The 19,781-nt window shown below is 40.0% G+C and overlaps 1 protein-coding gene and 1 long non-coding RNA gene across 4 annotated transcripts in view; one reads left to right on the top strand and one right to left on the bottom strand.

Annotated features, from left to right (window-relative positions):
- Positions 1–267: 267 nt before the first annotated feature.
- The window catches only part of LOC106563245 (colorectal mutant cancer protein), a 121,954-nt gene continuing 102,440 nt past the window's right edge, over positions 268–19,781 (bottom strand). For all 3 annotated transcript variants that reach the window (XM_014128653.2, XM_014128654.2, XM_014128656.2), the window contains 3 exons: positions 3,685–3,776; positions 3,459–3,581; positions 268–2,950 (listed from right to left, as the gene is read on the bottom strand). In XM_014128653.2, the coding sequence (XP_013984128.2) occupies positions 2,770–2,950; positions 3,459–3,581; positions 3,685–3,776 (396 nt within the window). In that variant the 3' untranslated portion in view covers positions 268–2,769. The remainder of the gene's footprint in view (positions 2,951–3,458; positions 3,582–3,684; positions 3,777–19,781) is intronic.
- On the top strand, positions 10,228–16,570 carry LOC106563246 (uncharacterized). The gene is made up of 4 exons (XR_001319217.2): positions 10,228–10,296; positions 10,425–10,512; positions 14,404–14,451; positions 14,623–16,570. It is a non-coding gene; the product is annotated as an uncharacterized lncRNA (long non-coding RNA).

The raw sequence follows: 19,781 nt of genomic DNA, 5'->3' as shown, positions 1-19,781 counted from the left end.
CTATTGAAATTATAATGTTGTAAAAATTAATTCCTGGTCTCAAACCTGTGTAGCAATGTCACAGTGGGACCCTGGAGTATTGCGTCCTAGCGTCTGTGGACTATGATTTACGCTTAACACTACAACAAGTATAATAAAATCTCGGAAGACAGACAGCGACATCTCATGCTTTTCTAAATTACACTTTATACTTAGTCTTCTGAATGAATAAATGCTTGTTTTTATGACAGGAGCACTGTAGCATAAGAAAAACAGACAAGCACTCAGTTAGCATTTATTTAAATTGGTTTATTACTTTATTATATAAACAAATACAACCTCTTAAAAATCAACAAAACAACGATTGCCAAGATTTGATTCCAAAACAGATCTGTGCAAATAAGGTCATTAGTTTGCCAACCCACCTTCCTTACCCCCAACCCCCTAACTTTGCCCACCCCGCTAACCCTTGTCTCATTCACAGAACAGAAGATGAGACCAACCACTCCACTGGAGTACGCTCCAAATTCACTTGCGTTGTATGTCCGAGAAGCACGACAGAAACAGAATACAGGTACTGACTGGATTTGTGAGATAAGTCATAACTATGACAGTTTATTGAGAGGAAATGACATCACTCCTATACTTGTCTACACACCAGTGCTTGCTTTAGCAGTGACTCTTACCAAACAGCAGGACTGGGGTTAATACAATCAAACTCAGGAATTAAATGGAAAATTGGTTCGTGAATTGAAGCAAAATATTGCCAATGACAATTTTCCAAATGAAATGAATTAGATGGAATTGATCCACCCCTGCCTAATCAAAACATCTGTATACCAGGCTACTGATGGTTATCTAGAAACATGGGTGTCACCTGGGTGCCAGGCTCCCGGTTTAAGCCGATTTATAGTAACTAGCAACGGTAGTGATGTTGAACGCAACAGCAGTCAGGTAGTGAGAATGCAGCATCTCAGATTGCTATAGAATAGTAAGTATGTGGTTCCCTCGTCGAGGTCGAAAGAGCGACCGAGAGCCATTGGTTAACATTGGAGGTCCGGGTTGTCCTCAACAAGGCAATGTGGTGTTATTGTCCAGCGGGAAGTGAAAAGTGCTTTGGCCGGAGAGGATGTTTGTGTGTGTGCAACAAATCTGTGTTCATGAAGGGGATGACAAAATGAATAATCTTGGATCTCTGCTTTAAACATTCTTATACACTCTACCCTTTTCTCTCTCCTCACATACACACACCCCTATTGTCATCTCCCCTCCATGTGCACACACCTACTAGTCTCTTGCGATTCACTGCTGTATAGTTGAAGGCTGAACCTGAAACACTGCCATTCATATTGGAAGGACATTTTGCGCACTTTGAAGTATTGACCTAGGGCCCTATCCAATCAAACCTTGGAAGCAGGTTTGCCGGTTACGTGAAATACACACATTTTACCTGTGCGGGGTTAAGTAAAATGCGGTTGCGTTTATTTTGATTTTACACTGACTGAATTTAAAAAAAAATGCATTCTAACAGTGCAAGAATAATACTGTTTTTAAGATATCCAGACATCAAACCCACGTGTGAGTGAATAGAGCCCTTGTGTTCAGTAAGTCTTCACTATGGCAGAGTGTACTTTGTAGACTGAAAACTGGGAAGTTGTTAAGTAGAGCTGAAAGAAAGGTATTCCTTAAAAGGGAATCACCAGAAATAGTTCTAGATGGCAACAAAATGGAATAACTCTAAATGGCAACATTGATAAAAAATACTTTCAAAATAATTTGCAGTCAAACCCAAATCAAAGCTAACATTTGAAATAAACTGGGAGATAATAGTTAATAATTTGCCAGTAAAGATAGTTAGTTTATATTATATACTGGGTGGTTAGAGCCCTGAATGCTGATTGGCTGACAGCCGTGGTATATCAAAACATTTATTTTTACAGCTCTAATTACGTTGGCAACCAGTTTATAATAGCAATAAGGCACCTCAGGGGTTTGTGGTATATAGCCAATATGCCATGTCTATGGGCTGTGTCCAGGCACTCCACGATGCTTGGCCAAATTCCACAAACCCCCGAGGTGCCTTATTGCTTACTTATAGTGCTCCTCTCAAAAAATATAAAATGACACTTTTCCTGTACCGGTTTCTGTGGTAAAAAATAATGTGTCGTTCTGCAGAGATGATTGATAGCTGTCATTTGTAGTGTCAACTCCAATTGGTCCTGGCAGTTTTACCTGTCCATCTGCTGGCCAATGAACTTGCAGCTATCACCGCAGAGTGTCCTCCCCAGACATGAAGTCTCCTAGCGTTGCTCACCCGGAGGTCCTGTTGGTGTGGCGCTGTGAGTTTTGGCTGCAAGTTCTCACAGTGATGTCTCTCATTGTGAGTTCTGGTGAGTTCTCATAGCGAAGTCTGGTGAGTTTCTGAAGCGATGTCTGGTGAGTTCTCATAGCGACGTCTGGTGAGTTTCTGAAGCGATGTCTGGTGAGTTCTCATAGCGACGTCTGGTGAGTTTCTGAAGCGACGTCTGGTGAGTTCTCATAGCGACGTCTGGTGAGTTTCTCATAGCGACGTCTGGTGAGTTCTCATAGCGACGTCTGGTGAGTTTCTGAAGCGATGTCTGGTGAGTTCTCATAGCGACGTCTGGTGAGTTCTCATAGCGACGTCTGGTGAGTTCTCATAGCGACGTCTGGTGAGTTCTCATAGCGACGTCTGGTGAGTTTCTGAAGCGACGTCTGGTGAGTTCTCATAGTGATGCCTCGTGAGTTCTGATAGGGACGTCTCATCAGTTCTCATAGGGAGGTCTCGTTGGTGTGTGGCCGTGAGTTTTCCTCCTCCAGCAGGGCGATGCGTTGTTTGAGCATGCGGACGTGGGTCTCGTGGCGCTCCACCATGGCCATCATCTGAGCCTCCAGCTTTTTCAGCTTGCCCTGGTGCTTCTTCTTGGCCTTCTCATACGCAGCCACCAGGTTACTGGACAGAGAGGAATGAGAGGCGAGATAGAGAGGGACAGGTTAGAGAGGAGAGACGGAGTCAAATAGCTGGACAGGAAAATGCAGACAGATGAATTGACTTCAGTTGGTTTTGATGTGGTGAGTCAAGTCAGAGGCACTAAGGGGTTGAAGTAAAATATAAATGGTTAGATGTAGCAACTAAGCGTCAATGTGTTTAAGAGGAGAATTGTGTTTGTGCTACCTATAAAGAATAGTGCATTAATTCACCCATTTCCCACTAGATGGCAACCCCTGTATTACAATGCAAGCCAACTACTGTTATAAAAGAACAGAATCCCAACAATATCTCCAATGTATTCATTCAACAGTCCAATGACTTTATCTTCTTTATATATGGGTAGCCATATACAACCCCCCCCACCCAAACACACACACACAATAAAGCCAAATGTATTCACAACAAACATTTTCACTTTTAATCACAAAAAATATTTCCTCCACCTTCTATGAGTGTTAACTATGGTTACCTGTTTGCCCGTTTCAGATCGTTGACGAACTCGGCACTCTGCTGGTGGCGGACCTCGCTACTCTTGGTTAGTCTTTCCAGGGCTGCCACTAGCTCCTGGACACGCCCCTTTAGCTTCTTCTCCCTGAGACACACACACGGGATGAGTCAGGAACAAACAAACATAGCAGATAGACAGACATCCACACAGAGATACACACGCACACACAGTGCGTTGGGTTTTTTACCGTCTCAGTGCGTTGGTGAGCTCTGCTGCCAGGTCGCTATCATTCAGTGTCCTCAGGTCTGATACGCTGATGGCCGGAGAGTCTCCACAATCCTGGAACATAACAATACCATGAAGAGCTGGTCTACAACCATACAGTGCTAATATTGACCATTCTCATACTCCGCCTGGTGAAGTGATGGGCTGAGATGATTAGGCTGCCTACAGATCAAACACTTAAGCGTAATTAACGGTGGTGTAGTCAATCGACTGCTCTTCCCTCTGCCAGCCTCTAGCTGACTCAACGTTTAACCAGTCAACTTCTAGTGAATCTTTGTTTTCATTTTCAAAAATCCACTGGAGCTGACATGCTTGATCCATTTTTGCTGCAGCTCTCGGCTCCCGTTTTCTGAATCATTAACCCATATTTTCTACCTGACGATTATATCTGGGACTATTCCCAAGGTTTGGAAGGCGGCCCATGTGCTCCCCCTTTACAAAGGTGGTGACCCTTGTGACCTAAATATATATATATATATATATCTCACACACACACACACACATAGTTGAAGTCGGAGGTTTACATACACCTTAGCCAAATACATTTGAACTCAGTTTTTCACAATTCCTGACACTTAATCCGAGTAAAAATTCCCTGTTTTAAGTCAGTTAGGATCACCACTTTATTTTATGAATGTGAAATGTCAGAATAATAGTAGAGAGAATGATTTATTTCAGCTTTTATTTCTTTCATCACATTCCCAGTGCACCAGTCCGTCCTGCAGCAAAGCACACCCACAACATGATGCTGCCACCCCCGTGCACCCCACTTTTTTTCTGATGTCTTGTCTGATTTATTTTGATTTTCCCATGATGTCAAGCAAAGAGGCACTGAGTTTGAAGGTAGGCCTTGAAATACATCCACAGGTACACCTCCAATTGACTCAAATGATGTCAATTAGCCTATCAGAAGCTTCTAAAGCCATGACATTTTCCGTAATTTTCCAAGCTGTTTAAAGGCACAGTCAACTAAGTGTATGTAAACTTCTGACCCACTGAATTATAAGTGAAATAATCTGTCTGTAAACAATTGTTGGAAAAATTACTTGTGTCATGCACAAAGTAGATGTCCTAACCGACTTGCCAAAACTATAGTTCGTTAACAAGACTTTTGTGGAGTGGTTGAAAAACACGTTTTTTTTTATGACTACAACCTAAGTGTATGTAAACGTCCGACTTCAACTGTGTGTGTGTGTGTATATATATATACACACACACACACACATATATATATAATGTTTACCCACCCTTTTCGCCCCAATTTCATGATATCCAATTGGTAGTTACAGTCTTGTCCCATCGCTGCAACTCCCATATGGACTTGGGTATAGGCGAATGTTGAGAGCCCTGCATCCTCCGAAACACGACTCTGCCAAACCGCACTGCTTCTTGACACAATGCTCGCTTAACCTGGAAGCCAGCCACACAAATATGTCGGAGGAAACACCGTACACCTGGCGACCGTGTCAGCGTGCATGCACCCGGCCCGCCACAGGAGTTGCTAGAGCGCGATGGGACAAGGACATCCCGGCTGGCCAAACCCTCCCCTAACCCGGACAACGCTAGGCCAATTGTGCGCCGCCTCATGGGTCTCCCGGTCGCGGCCGGCTGCAACACAGCCTGGAATCGAACCAGGATCTGTAGTGACACAGCTAGCACTGTGATGCAGTGCCTTAGACAGCTGCACCACTCAGGAGGCCCTGATCTAAATAATACAAAGATCAGCCTATTTTGTAAACTTTCTTGCCTAGCTAAAATATTAGATTCCTTGATTAATTCTCAGCTAAGAGCTTTATTATCTTTGAAATATACATCAGTCGGGTTTTAGACCAGGTCATAGCACTATCTCTGCTGCATCCCTAGTTATAAATTATGTGGTTAATTGTATGGATAAAAGACAACATTGTGCTCCCCTCTTTAATGACTGGAACTAACTACAAAAATCTCTGAAACTGGAAACACTTATCTCCCTCACTAGCTTTAAGCACCAACTGTCAGAGCAGCTCACAGATCACTGCACCTGTACATAGCCCATCTATAATTTAGCCCAAACAACTACCTCTTCCCCTACTGTATTTATTTATTTATTTTGCTCCTTTGCACCCCATTATTTATATTTCTACTTTGCACTTTCTTCCACTACAAATCTACCATTCCAGTGTTTTATTTGCTATATTGTATTTACTTTGCCACCATGGGCTTTTTTGCCTTTACCTCCCTTATCTCACCTCGTTTGCTCACATTGTATATAGACTTATTTTCCTACTGTATTATTGACTGTATGTTTGTTTTACAACAACACAGAGTTACACATGGAGTATGTGTCGAACTGCTTTGCCTTATCTTGGCCAGGTCGCAATTGTAAATGAGAACTTGTTCTCAACTTGCCTACCTGGTTAAATAAAGGTTAAATAAATGAAAATAAATTGACCTGCCAAAGGCTTTCGATACTTATCACTCACTGCTAATTCAGAGGCTTCCCTCAATTGGCCTAGACCAGGCTGTATGTAAAAGGTTAAACAAATTACTTGACAGATATAACTCAATGTACAGTACTATATATCTACTGATGGTGTTAAATCAGGTTTCCTGGATATTACAAAAGGTGTCCCACAGCGGTCGATTTTGGGTCCTGTACTTTTTACTGTTTACACTAACAAAATCGACTTGTCTGTAAAAAATTGTAACCTGCACTAGTATGCCGATGATACTGTTGTGTATGCTATTGTCCCCATGGTTGACCATGCTCTATCTAACCTACAATCTGCCTTCATTGTATTACAGAAAAACTTCCTTGACCTGAAATTAGTACTGAATGCAGATAAAACGATGTTCTCTAGAGCGCATCAAAATAAGTGTGACATAAGCATGTGTACTTTGGACGGTGTCCATATTGATCGTGTACCTGCTAACAAATATCTGGGCATCTGGATAGATGAAAAGCTGTCTTTTAAAAAGCATATTGATGAGTCTCTTCTATAGAAATATGTCCTGCCTCTCGCTAAATAGTAGAAATCAGATTATTCAGTTTAAATTCCTATCAGTCCTAGACTATAGCGACATCTATATGTTCGCAGCTGCCACTACATTAAAGCCATCAGATGCAGTTTATCATAGTGCACTGCGCTTTATGACGGGCAACAATTTTAGTAATCATTACTGGATTCTCTACCAGAAAGTTGGCTGGCACATTGCTATGTTTTAATTTATAAAGCCCTTTTACCAAAAGTCCCACTGTACCAAACATCATTACTAGACATACGAGTTTACCACCCCTGGTCTCAGAGATGGTTAACTCTAGAAATTCCTTTGGTCTCTACTGAGATAGCTAAAAGCTGATTTACCTTTTTTGCACCTTATTTGTGGAACAATCTTCAAAATGTTCTAAAATGTGATGTTCTGGTGTCTCTAGTGTAATTCAGAAAGTTGATTTGAGAACATTATTACTGGTGATTGTGTTTGTTTTTTATGACAGATGTTTTTTCTTTCTGCTTGCATTTTGCATTTATATTTTCATGTGTGTATTTTCTGTAATTTAGGTAATTCAGGGCTCATCTGTAAAATAGACCTTGGTCTCAGAACGACCCTGATAAAATACATTTAAATAAAAATCCACAAATGCAGAGACGTGATAGTCCGGCATCCCATTGTGACGTAGCTACATGGCTCTGAGACCACCATCTACTGTATCGGGGGAGATAAGAGGCTTAATAAAGCCAAGGCAACCGTGCCACCGTGTGGCTGCCTTACTAACGTCTGCGTTAAGCCTAGGCAACCGTACCACAGTGTGGCTGCCTTTCTAACGTCTGCGTTAAGCCTAGGCAACCGTACCACAGTGTGGCTGCCTTTCTAATGTCTGCGTTAAGCCTAGGCAACCGTACCACAGTGTGGCTGCCTTACTAACATCTGCGTTAAGCCTAGGCAACCGTGCCACAGTGTGGCTGCCTTACTAACGTCTGCGTTAAGCCTAGGCAACCGTGCCACAGTGTGGCTGCCTTACTAACGTCTGCGTTAAGCCTAACCAACCGTGCCACCGTGTGGCTGCCTTTCTAACGTCTGCGTTAAGCCTAGGCAACCGTACCACAGTGTGGCTGCCTTACTAAGATCTGCGCGATGCCTGCGTGTTAATGAAAGCCATAAGGTGCATAGTTTATATTTATACTAATTAAATCTCAACCATAAATGTTAGAAACTTACAGCTTTTCCCGTGTAAGCCGGCATTCCGAAGTAGCCTCCAAGTGTAGCCTACGGCTTGTGTATTTCCTGTTATTGCTAATGGCCTAGAAAAGATGATGTCCAATCTATAGGTAATCTGTCTTTTCCTTCAACACCTCATGGCATGTTATCTTATCTCGCTGTATACATATCTAAATGTTGTTAGCCAATCACAACTGTGTTGTTACCAGTTCCCAGGAGCCTAAATCAGACAACCAATAAGAGTTGTGTCCCCAGCTTTCAGTCGAATAGAGTTCCTAGGCTTTCCAGAGGGTCCGTGCTATTCGGGATTCTTGGCATGTCCCTACTTCTATCAAGTGTAAATGTAAAACGGTTAAGTTTAGTGTTAGTTTAGGGTTCAGGGTAAGGACGTCCCAAGGAATCTGGAGAGCAGTGGCCGTTCATCCAGATAGTTTCCTTAGAGATCATGAAAATAATTACCAATATGTCCTTGATCCAATTGAGGAGCAAGTAGGCATATTTAAGTTGTGATATCGTTAGGAAATATTTAGGCCTACTTTGTTGATAAATTAGACTTTTTTTTAAATAATACATTTTTATTGATAACGAGTTGATAACGTATTGTAGAAAGCATGTTGGCAATATTATTTACTGTGTCGATAGGGGAGTAGGCTAGTGTACAATAACGTCATGGTTGAATTAAATTGTAAATGAAAATATACACGTGGTGCTATAGGATATATACATATTTTACATTGTAATACACTACCCCTACATGCCATTGTGTGCTGGAGCTATGGGTTTATTTTTCCACTGTCAGTAGGCCTACACATTCACACTCAAACTGAATTGAATGAGGGATGCTTAACTACTTTCACTGAAGGGAAATGAGGTACAACATACAACTTCAATTGAAGACCTAAAAGCATGCCTGACAAAATCACAACGGTATCCTAATATAGTGTGGATACAGTAGTAGCCTATTCTACAACAATGTGCTAGTAAATGTGTATGGGTACGCTACTTCATTCAATGATTACGGTATTGTACAAGGTAGATACAGGAGTATTCTATAGTCTATAATAATAATGGAATGGAATATGCTATAGTATAATATATTTCATTGATGAATGAAATTGTAAATGGGAATGGGTAGACTACTTCATTCAGTGAATACTGAATGTATTGCTATCTCTGGGAGTATGTTAATGACAGATTTTCAGCTGTTGAACTATGGCAATGTCGAACTAATTTCTAAATCTCTTTTAGTCAAGATGTGATGAGCCAGAGCAACCAATCAGCTTCACTGCAGCTGTTCAACCCACCACCCCCACAAGTAACCACATCCTCTTCTCATATTCAACTACTTTGCCACTACACTAAAAATGACTGTACATATACCCCTTTGCCCATCTCAGTGCAACATGATCCATCCAAGGCCTCAGCTGGATGCCTAAAATGTGAGGAATGTAAACAAGATGCTACAGTAGTGTGTGTGTGTGTGTGTGTGTGTGTGTGTGTGTGTATGGATGGATGGAATTCGAAGAAAATACATTAGAAGATGGCAAAGGAGACAGTGATGAGAGTGTGAGCATACAGTATGAAATGTGTTATTTGTTATTTTATTTATTTAACCTTTATTTAAGACCTCTTGTGTCTCCTTTTTGTCTGTTTGAGTATACTATAGTCACCCCTGGTGGAGGTTCTTGGAACACTCCGATTTAAGTCTGAGCAGAGGTTGACAAAAATCTAGACACAGAAGAGGTTGTACCTGGGGACAGCAGAGGAATCCTGTTAGTTTGTAGATAGCATCTTTTTATCTGAGTGTAGGCCTATATTGCAGTGGTGGTTCTGTGGTTTTCTGGAAAAAATGGAATTAATTGGTGGTGGTGAGTTAAGATAATCAGAAATACTAGGAAACATCCCCACTTTTAGTACACATTGTTTGCAAGTAGGCAAAGAAACCTGTGTGCTGAGGCATGTGATCACTCAACATTGACAGGACCAACAAAAAGACAATTATTAGGAGACTAGATACAAATAGCTAATCCTGGATACCAATGTTCTAGCATTAATTTATTGTGGCAAGCAGATCAGAGATGTCAAGGTGGTACCCAAGCATATGCCATGTGTATATGCGCCACACACAAATATGTACGGTCATATTTTTTATGTTTTATTTTGTTTGTTATTTTATGGAGCCATCCCTTTATGGAGCCATTTTCTAGGCCTCACAGGTATTTGCATTTAATGTATGTATATGATTACTGCCGCTAGGGGGAGCTGTGACGTCAATGCAGTGCGTTAGTGAGATCTTGGAGATTTCTTCATTCTTGGAGAATGATTAGTTCTGAAAACGAACGTTTCTTTGTCTCATCATTTTACCCTATTAATTCAGGTATGTAATGTGCAAAAGTGCAATCTGACTTAAAATATTGAGGTAACATGGTTAATTACATAGTCCATGAGTTTGAAGACATCTGAATAGAGTTTTAACCGAGTGAAAAACTGCTTGGTATTTTTAAGGTAATTAGCTTTGCACACAACAGCAGCGTCCAGGCCTCCAGAGTACTCACCCTATCGCCTGTTGTACGGACGGGAGCTGCTTACTGAGGTAAACAATTGTAATTGTATATAAAAAATATTGCATATACTGAAGTATAGAAAAAAACATGATTGACTTAGTGTTTTTCTATTGCAATTTTTGCATAACGTACTTTGAGATCACTGATACTCCACCTGATGTGGTGTAAGTTGTCGAACCAGATCAGAAGGCCTTTGAGGACCACCTTCAGTCCTGAGAAGGATGTGGAGGTTCTTGACCAGGTAAAATGTTTTGTCCGCTGTTCATTTATTTTCTGGCCTTCCAAGAGATATAAGAGATGTATGTATTTCTATAATCAATCAAGGTGAGACTGAACATGGACAAGGCGCATGAGAAAAAGGGGACCAAGTGCTTTGACATCTGGGCATATGACATGGCTTGGAAGAAGGAAGGCGAGACCTGGGAAAGCTTGGTGCTCTTTCGCTCCTAGCTGGGGTCACCATCCGTTAAAACCTCTTAGTGACCCCTTAACAATCTAATGTTTTGCTTTTGCTGTAAAGCCTTTTTGAAATCGGACAACGTGGTTCGATTCAGGAGAGGTGTATCTATAAAATGGTGTAAAATAGTCATTTGTTTGAGAAATTGAAGTTATAGCATTTATGAGGTATTTGTATTTCGCGCGACGCGATTCCACTGGCTGTTGACTAGGGTGTGACGCAAGCGTCCCAGGTTCTCAGACAGGTTAACAGGCGGGTCCCGTTAGCAGGATCGATTTGACAACAGCCAGTGAACTAGCAGAGTGCCAAATTCAAAACAGCAAAAATCTCATAATTAAAATGTCTCACACATACAAGTATTATACACCATTTTAAAGATAAGATTCTCCTTAATCTAACCACATTGACCGATTTCAAAAAGGCTTTACGGTGAAAGCAAAACATTAGATTATGTTAGGACACCACCTAAACAAGAAGAGCAACACAGCCATTTTCCTAGCAAGGAGAGACGTCACAAAAAAACAGAAATACAGCTAAAATTAAGCACTAACCTTTGATGATCTTCATCAGATGGCACTCATAGGACTTCATGTTACACAATACATGTATGTTTTGCTTGATAAAGTTCATATTTATATCCAAAAACCCCATTTTACATTGGCGCATAATGTTCAGAAATGTTTTCCCTCCAAACCTATCGGTGAATGAGCACCATGAGCACACATATTACAGAAATACTCAGAAATACTTTGATCAATATACAAGTGTTATGCACAGAATTATAGATACACTTCTCCTAAATGCAACCGCTTTGTCAGATTTCAAAAAAGGTTCACGGCGAAAGCACAATTTGCAATAATCTGAGTACAGCCCAGAAGACACCAACAACAAGCAAACAGAAACCCGCCATCTTGGAGTCAATAAAACTAAGAAATGACATTATAAATATTCACTTACCCTTGATTATCTTCATCAGAATGCACTCCCAGAAATCCCAGCTCCACAATAAATGTTCGATAAAGTTTATCTTTATGTCCAAATACATCCGTTTTGTTCGCGCGTTAGGTTCACTATCCAAATCCACAACATGCGTGCTTACTTAGTCCAGACAAAGTCAAAAAAGTTATACTACAGTTTGTAGAAACATGTCAAACGATGTATAGAATCAATCTTTAGGTTGTTTTAAACATATCTTCAATAAAATTCCAACCGGACATATCTGTTCTCTTTAGGAATGAATATGAACTCAGCTCGCTCCCAAGTCTCTGCGCGTGACTGAACCCATGCCTTGTAATGGGACACCTACTTCCTTGGGCTGTTATTCCCTTCAAATTCACCATAGAATCCTCAAACAAGGTTATAAAGACTGTTGACATCTAGTGGAAGCCTTAGGAAGTGCAACATGACCCCTTTAACACTACAAATTGAATAGACAATGGTTTGAAAAACTACAATCCTCAGATTTCCCACTTCCTGGTTGGATTTTCCCCAGGTTTTTGCCTGCCATATGAGTTCTGTTATACTCACAGACATCATTCAAACAGTTTTAGAAACTTCAGAGTGTTCTCTGTCCAAATCTACTAATAATATGCATATTCTACCTCCTGGGCCCGAGTAGCAGGCAGTTTAATTTGGGTATGTTTTTAAATACTGCCCCCTATCCCTAAGAGGATTTATTAAAATGAAGGTGAATTTAAATCTCAGATAACTATTTGAATTTGCCACCTCGTGGTGGGCGGCATCGCCATGGTGTCAGCAGTACCAACACTGGCCCAGGGGTTATCTCCAAATAGTCAATCTCAACGCTAACCACTGGGTCACGTTCAGGGGCGAAAATCTGATATCAACTTTGGAGGGGACAATTACATTAAATTTTCTCAAGAGCAATTCCTGAGGGGGACACCAAAAGTAGTGCTGTAACACACAGCCTACATTGTAATATGGTAACTGTATATTGAGGAACCAAAGAAATAAGGTGTTTGCCGTACTCCTAACTACTGGTACCCAAAACTACACAACTAATCACAACAGCAATACCATTGCCTTTAACAAATCTTAGTTCAGTCACCAGTTTAAGTTGAGAGTGGGGGTATCCATGGCATTTTCCAATTATGTTCCTATTTTACAAGTAAAAAAAATGGAGAACCTTTCATAATGTTGCCAAACAAAGACTCAACAAACTTACCTGAGACTCCCTGTCTCTGCCAGTCTGTCCCTGCCTATCTGTCCCCAGCTCTGCTGTCTGTGTGCCATCTGTTGCCTGCTCTGCCTAATGACATCATTGTGAAACATTTCCATTAGAATTTCATTTCTTTCTTATGAACATTTTATCAACTAGTCTTTGAGATATTAGGCTACTAGGGTTCTTACTTTGCGTTTTGGTGTACTGAAAAATACTCTGATGTCCGTCTTTTATTTTTCTGCCATTTTTCTACCTGGCTGGCTACACACACACACAGTGTGTAGGTTATTTACAGTAGGAGATGGGCTTCTATCATCTTATCTTTTATCATTCTATTTGGGCTTCGATCTAAAAGGTAGCTAGCAAATGTGAAACGGATTAAAATGACGAGTTGACAGCTGTATGAGTTCACCATTTACACAACATATGCTGCAACCTTTTGTAATTTTAATAGTTTGTTTCATATTGGCTGGCTTCCAACAATAGCTGAATTTGCAAAGCTAGCGAGCACCAATTCCGTTTCAGTGGTGTTTGCTATAATCTTTGCTACCTGGGTAAAATAAAGGTGAAATAAAATAAATAAATAAAAGTTCCCTTGCGACAATTTAGCTTTTGCAACGAGACCATTAAATATATTTAAGACAATGGTAGAAGAGTGTAGTTCTGTTCAGTTTGGACTTCAGTTTATCGCTAACCTTATCGCAGGGACTTTGAAGCACTAACTTACATCATCTGCATGCTGATCTTGGAATAAATTGACGATAGCAAAGATTCCATCTTTGACGTGGCCACATAAATGGAATAGGTACTAGCTAGCTTAATAGTTAATATTTGCGCGCTAGCTCTGCATATTCAGCTAGTGTGTGTGTGCGCGATTGACTGGATTAACCTCACTTCAGTTACGTTCATTGAGTGCCTTTCAGACAGTAGATACGACCCCTCTGTTACCTTGCCAACTAAGGAACTGGCAGTGGATCAAAACATTGTGAGGCAAAGGGTGGGGGGGTCGCAATCTTTTGAAACTTAAAAACACGCTATTAAGTGTCTATAATCAGCACAAATGCTTTCATTGCGTATTATTAATATTATTTAAATTACATAGTTATGTTTCAGTGATATATTGGGGGGGACAAATCATATTTTTCCAAGGATGGGGGGGTCGTGTCCCCCCCCCCCGGGATTTCCGCCCCTGGTCACGTTAAGTAACCGCCACTTCCAGGTAGGTACTGTTAAGGTGTATAATTCCAGTGGTCTCACAACTCATCGCTCTATCTTTTCCAGGGACCATCCCTGACCTCATCAACCCCACTGACATAAACAATTAGACAGGTATCCTTTATTTTCTGTCTGACATTAACATTATTGCATGTCTAATCAAACATTTAAATTAAATAATTCAATAACTGTATTTTTACATACCTGATAATCCTTTAACCTATGTGTTTGCTTGTTTACATCTGTCTCCTACCCTGTTCCCTTTACTCTGCTCCTGTTCTCCAGGACCTAGGGGTTCTGCCTAACACCCAGACATGGATCCACCTGATGTCCATTACCAACCACCCTCCAACTTTTCATTACATCAGCTACTATTATTGTCATTATCTGCTAAGAAAGAGCAAGACAACTATCATACTGGGCACATCATGTGAGATGCACAGATTAGCTAAAAACACTAGCACTGCAAACACTCAGAACAAAAAGGGCAGCAGCGCCTGGACATTGCAGTTTCCCTCTTCGAGTCCACCTTCCAAGACTGACTACCTGTTGAAAACAAGTGACAGGCAGAACCTCCCATCCACACCCACCTCCTCTCTATTCCACACACCAGAATTCAGTATTTCAGTCTGATTGCCATGGGAGTATAAAAAATCTGAAAGTAAATTGACACACGTACCAGAAAAAAATCTACGTTTATGTATTTAAATCTAAAATATTGTCAGATTGGTTTTCACAGCTGTTTAATAAGGTGTTTATTATTGTAAATTGTAACGTATCCCTTGATGGTATTTGTTCGGTCAACATTATTAATTGTTGTATCATAAGACATACGATAGATATATATTCAACCACAAGAATGTACTTTTTAAGTCATAATAGAGGACTACTGAAAAAATGATTTCAGTGTTGATAATGGAAGGCCTGTTTAAAATGAAAACATGTCAGCCAGACAAGCCAGTGTATGAATCAATTGTATTTGCATATGAATGGAGTGGACATTAGCTGACTTTGTACACAATGTACGGGGTGGGTGAGGCATTTAAATGATGTAATTTTTTTGCCTGATGCCTGTTCATCCATAAAAAGCAGAAGATGGTAAATAACATGAATCGCAATGGTTAGCCTATGCAAATTAATAGGAATACATTTAGCCTAATTGGTAACAAATGACGTGTGGCAAAGTCAGGATCCTAGTCAGGCTTTTGTTTGTCAAATCCAGATTAAATATAGGTCATCGTGTGTAGGCGATTGTGGGCTAAATCAATGACAAACAGCTGAAATGTTCAGCCTTCGTAATGATCTGTGATCAAAACAGGCTGGGGTGTTTCGGTTCCATTTAGTCTAAGGATATGTGTAAGAACACAACTGCACTAAAATTAATAGCCTGATTCAATGGGATTCTCCTGAATAATACATGTTTTTATCTGTTAAGCTGTTTGGTCTATGCATAGACCCATACCAACGATTTGGTATTTTGCGGTAGGCATAGCTCTAAATTGCAGAGTATTTAATAAACCAACCACATTTTCCTGTGATGTTTAGGCTGAGCAAGACCTTCGATAGGCTAGTAGACTATATGGAAATAATTGTGGTTAATCATTGTTACTGCCTTGATCGCTTTATATAATCTGGACCTTTGCTTTTCCTATGGCTAAGCAAACGAGTAGTAGCATATGCTTTTTGCCCATCTCTATAACAAGGGTTAGGCCAACAGTAAATCCTCACAAACCCCTCAATTCGAAACCCTGCTTTAAACCATAAAACATCTCCACAGAAATGTATAGCCTAAGGATTGCATGGTGACAGTGATTGTGTCTGTTAATCTGGTAAACTGGGAAGTGGGGGAAAAAACGAGATGAAATCATGACATCAGTGATTTTCAGGTTAGAGAAAGATGTCAGAGTTTCTGAATTGGAATTCCGAGTTGGATGACCTTTCAAAACAAACAAAAAGAATCCCAGGCTGAGCTCGTTTTTCCCCCCAGAGTTCCCAGTTGTCTTGAACGCACTGAAGTCGGAGATTACCGACTTCCGAGTTGTTTTGAATGCGCCTCTAGAGACCTAGGCTACCTCTTATTTCCCAACAAAGAAGCCCTTGTGTCTGTATTGATGTGAGAAATAGGCATATCTACACAGTAATGGTGGCTGGCTGCGATATCAACTAGCCTCATATTTTTTTTACTAAAGTGATAGGTCTATTTTAGATAAATCGACAAATGAAATTGATTACATTACTCTGGCAATGAAAAATATTTTTTACAAAATCATGTACATGTAGACGTTTGTAAAGTGACATCATGGTGAGATCTTTAATAATAAACTAAACAGACACTTAAACTAACACGTGACGTGTAACACGTAGACATTTTTAAGGCGTTCATGGTAAAATAATTCATAATAAACTTACAAGCAAACTGACACAACGGGAACACCACGTGAATACTACATCTACATAACGTTTACGTGTCACGTGACGTTAACGCTTCAGCAGTTTGACGCCTTAGAAAAAAGTCTGCATTGACAGTCCATGTTAATTCATGGCAGTATTTTTATGGCGCTAGGAAGATGTTTGGTGAATTCGTGAGAGGTATCAGTAGCTTCACAGGTATTAATTATGGCCTTTATCACCCCCCATACGCACAATCCCAACCAACGCATTCTGTGTACACGTCCTCTATTAATTTGAATGTAATAACGGTTGGAGAAATTGCTTGATCCGCGCTGAGAATTGCAAAATTATGAAAACCAACGGGCCAATATCCTAAAACACTGTTGTGCGTACACGTTTTGGACTCTGATCAGCGCTTCACAGTGATTAAGTTAACAAAAATCCCTTTATAATAACACATTCCATCATCGCATTTGCCTAATGGCATACAGTTCAGCAGAAGCGTTTTTACGATTTACACACGGGGGAGGGTCTTAGCAGGGTCTGGAAAAATGTGTCCTTTTATAAACGCATTTCATGCAATTCTACGTAATTTAGGCCTACATGAGAGGAGACATTATCAGAATATTTTTTACACTACGCAAAGGACCAAAATGAGTGGTTACTCTTGACACTGTCAAACAGATTTAAAAAAACAACCCCGGCCCGGTTTCCAAAAAGCATTCATTGTCATTACCTTAGCCTTAAGATGCTTTTGGGAAACCGGGCCTTGGTCTTGACCTGGCCCAGGTCCATTACAAATAAAGGAGACACAGATTGTACAACATTAGGAGGAAATATATAAATATTATAGGCCACAGTAGGCTACAAAATCAACTTTCCAGTGGCACTGACTCACCCAATTATGAAGACTGCATGAATATGCGTAGCCTAGGCTTCTCACCATACCAGTGATGGTCTCAAGATAGTGCTGAGTTACTTAAAAACAGTGCTGTTCTTCAAAGTTGTTGTGAGAAAAAACGGTTGTTTTTACTGACAAATTAGTTTCTCTTTTCAGCAGTATGAATTTGCTTTCCAAACATATTTCCAGCGATTGTATTTTGATATTTGCAAAAGGCCTTTAGCATTCACTGACAGAGCAAAGAGAAATAAAATCTATAGAAATAGAATCCATAGAACGAAAGTGCCCATTCAAGTCAGAACTGACAGCCATTTTGAGCATACCCATGAGTTTTGTTGACGCTGAGAACGGAATATATATACATTTTTAAATAACATTCTTAGAACGTTCTTTGAACATTACCAATGTTTTCCTGTGGTTTTTATGGAAAGTTTTCTTAATGTTTTGAGAACTTTAAATTGAACCATGAGGAAACAATGCTGAAGTACTGAAATTCCTACAGAAGAACATTGTTTCTCAACATTCTTTGAACGTTCTGAGAACTTTAAAAATAACCATGAGAAACCTGTATAAAATGTTATGGGAAAGTTTTATGCAAAATGGCCATAGGACAACCACACTTTTAGCAAGCTCTAAGAAACATATGGTTCGCAGAACACAGTGATGGAAAAAGTACCCAATTGTGATACTTGAGTAAAAGTATAGATACCTTAATAGAAAGTTACTCAAGTAAAAGTCAGCTCGTAAAATACTACTTGAGTAAAAGTCTTAAATATACTTAAGTATCAATATTAAATGTAATTGCTAAAATATACGTAAGTATAAAAAATTCCTTATATTAAGCAAAATATTTAAAAAAAAATTTGTTTTTAAAATTTACGGATAGCCAGGGGCACACTCCAACACTATGACATTATTTACAAAAGATGCATTTGTGTTTAGTGAGTCTGCCAGCCCAGAGGCAGTAGAGATGACCAAGTGTTAGCTTGATAAGTGAGTGAATTTGACAATTATTCTGTCCTGCTACGCATTCAAAATGTAACGAGTGCTTTTGGTTGTCAGGGAAAATGTACGGAGTAAAAAGTACAACATTTTCTTCAGGAATGTAGTGAAGTAAAAGTAAAAGCTGTCAAAAATATGATTAGTAAAGTAAAGTACAGATACTACTAAAGTAGTACTTTAAAGTATTTTTACTTAAATACTTAACACCACTGTCAGAACGTTATGTGCTACCTGGGTTCTATGGATAATAATTCTGTTGCTACAACACAACAAGCCATTCAATATTTGGCAAGTGTACTGCCCAAATTAAGGTAGTGTTCAGACAGGAGTAATTATATAATTTTGGAAATATTATTTAACTTTATCAGGGGGTGCTGCAACACCTTCAACGCCTCTACTTCCTGAGGCTATGTGATTTGGAGAAGGTAATCTGATCCTAGATCTGTGGTTAGGGGCAACTTTTACCTCAAGCTGTCACATGCAGTAAAAAGCCTGGTCTTATAGGTGGCAGCACTACCACCAACCCAGGGGAGAACGACTGCCCCCTCTCATTGAAACCATGAAGTTCAAGGCCTTCCAGTGTACTGCAGGCTGTTGTTTCCAGAAAGCAGGGTCCCCCATTATAATGAATAGGAAAATGACAATCTTCGTGGTCAATATTAGTGTAAATAAAAACATTTTTAGAAGACAATCATGATACCAATAATTGCTTCTATTACACCAGATGTATGTCCTTGAAACAATTACTTTAAAATAGCACACAAAAGTAATAAGGATAATTTATCACCTAATGGCAGCCTGCAGTACACCGGTCAGCTTTCAACTTGAGATACTCAATAAGAGGGGGCAGCACTGAGCTAGCCTGCAATATCACTTCCTGGACTAGCTCAAACTGTGCATGTTATGTCTACATAAAACTCCCCTTGAGACTTCTAACATGGTGTGACGTCTTCAATGGCTTTGTCCATTCATATAGTCAATGCTTCAACCACTTATCCCTGTGTATTGCCTTACACTTGGACTACAAAACAATACAGCTTGACTCACACTGGACAAGCATGTCAGAGTATTCATTGAGCATGCTACATGACTTATCGAGTTACAGGTATGCTGTCATACATTCAGGGCCTGCTATCCTGCTAGCCTGATT

This window comes from Salmo salar, chromosome ssa11, assembly GCF_905237065.1.
Source record: "Salmo salar chromosome ssa11, Ssal_v3.1, whole genome shotgun sequence".
NCBI lineage: Eukaryota > Metazoa > Chordata > Actinopteri > Salmoniformes > Salmonidae > Salmo > Salmo salar.
The sequence above is the reverse complement of the archived record's forward strand: the minus strand, read 5'-3'. Positions and strand labels throughout refer to the sequence as shown.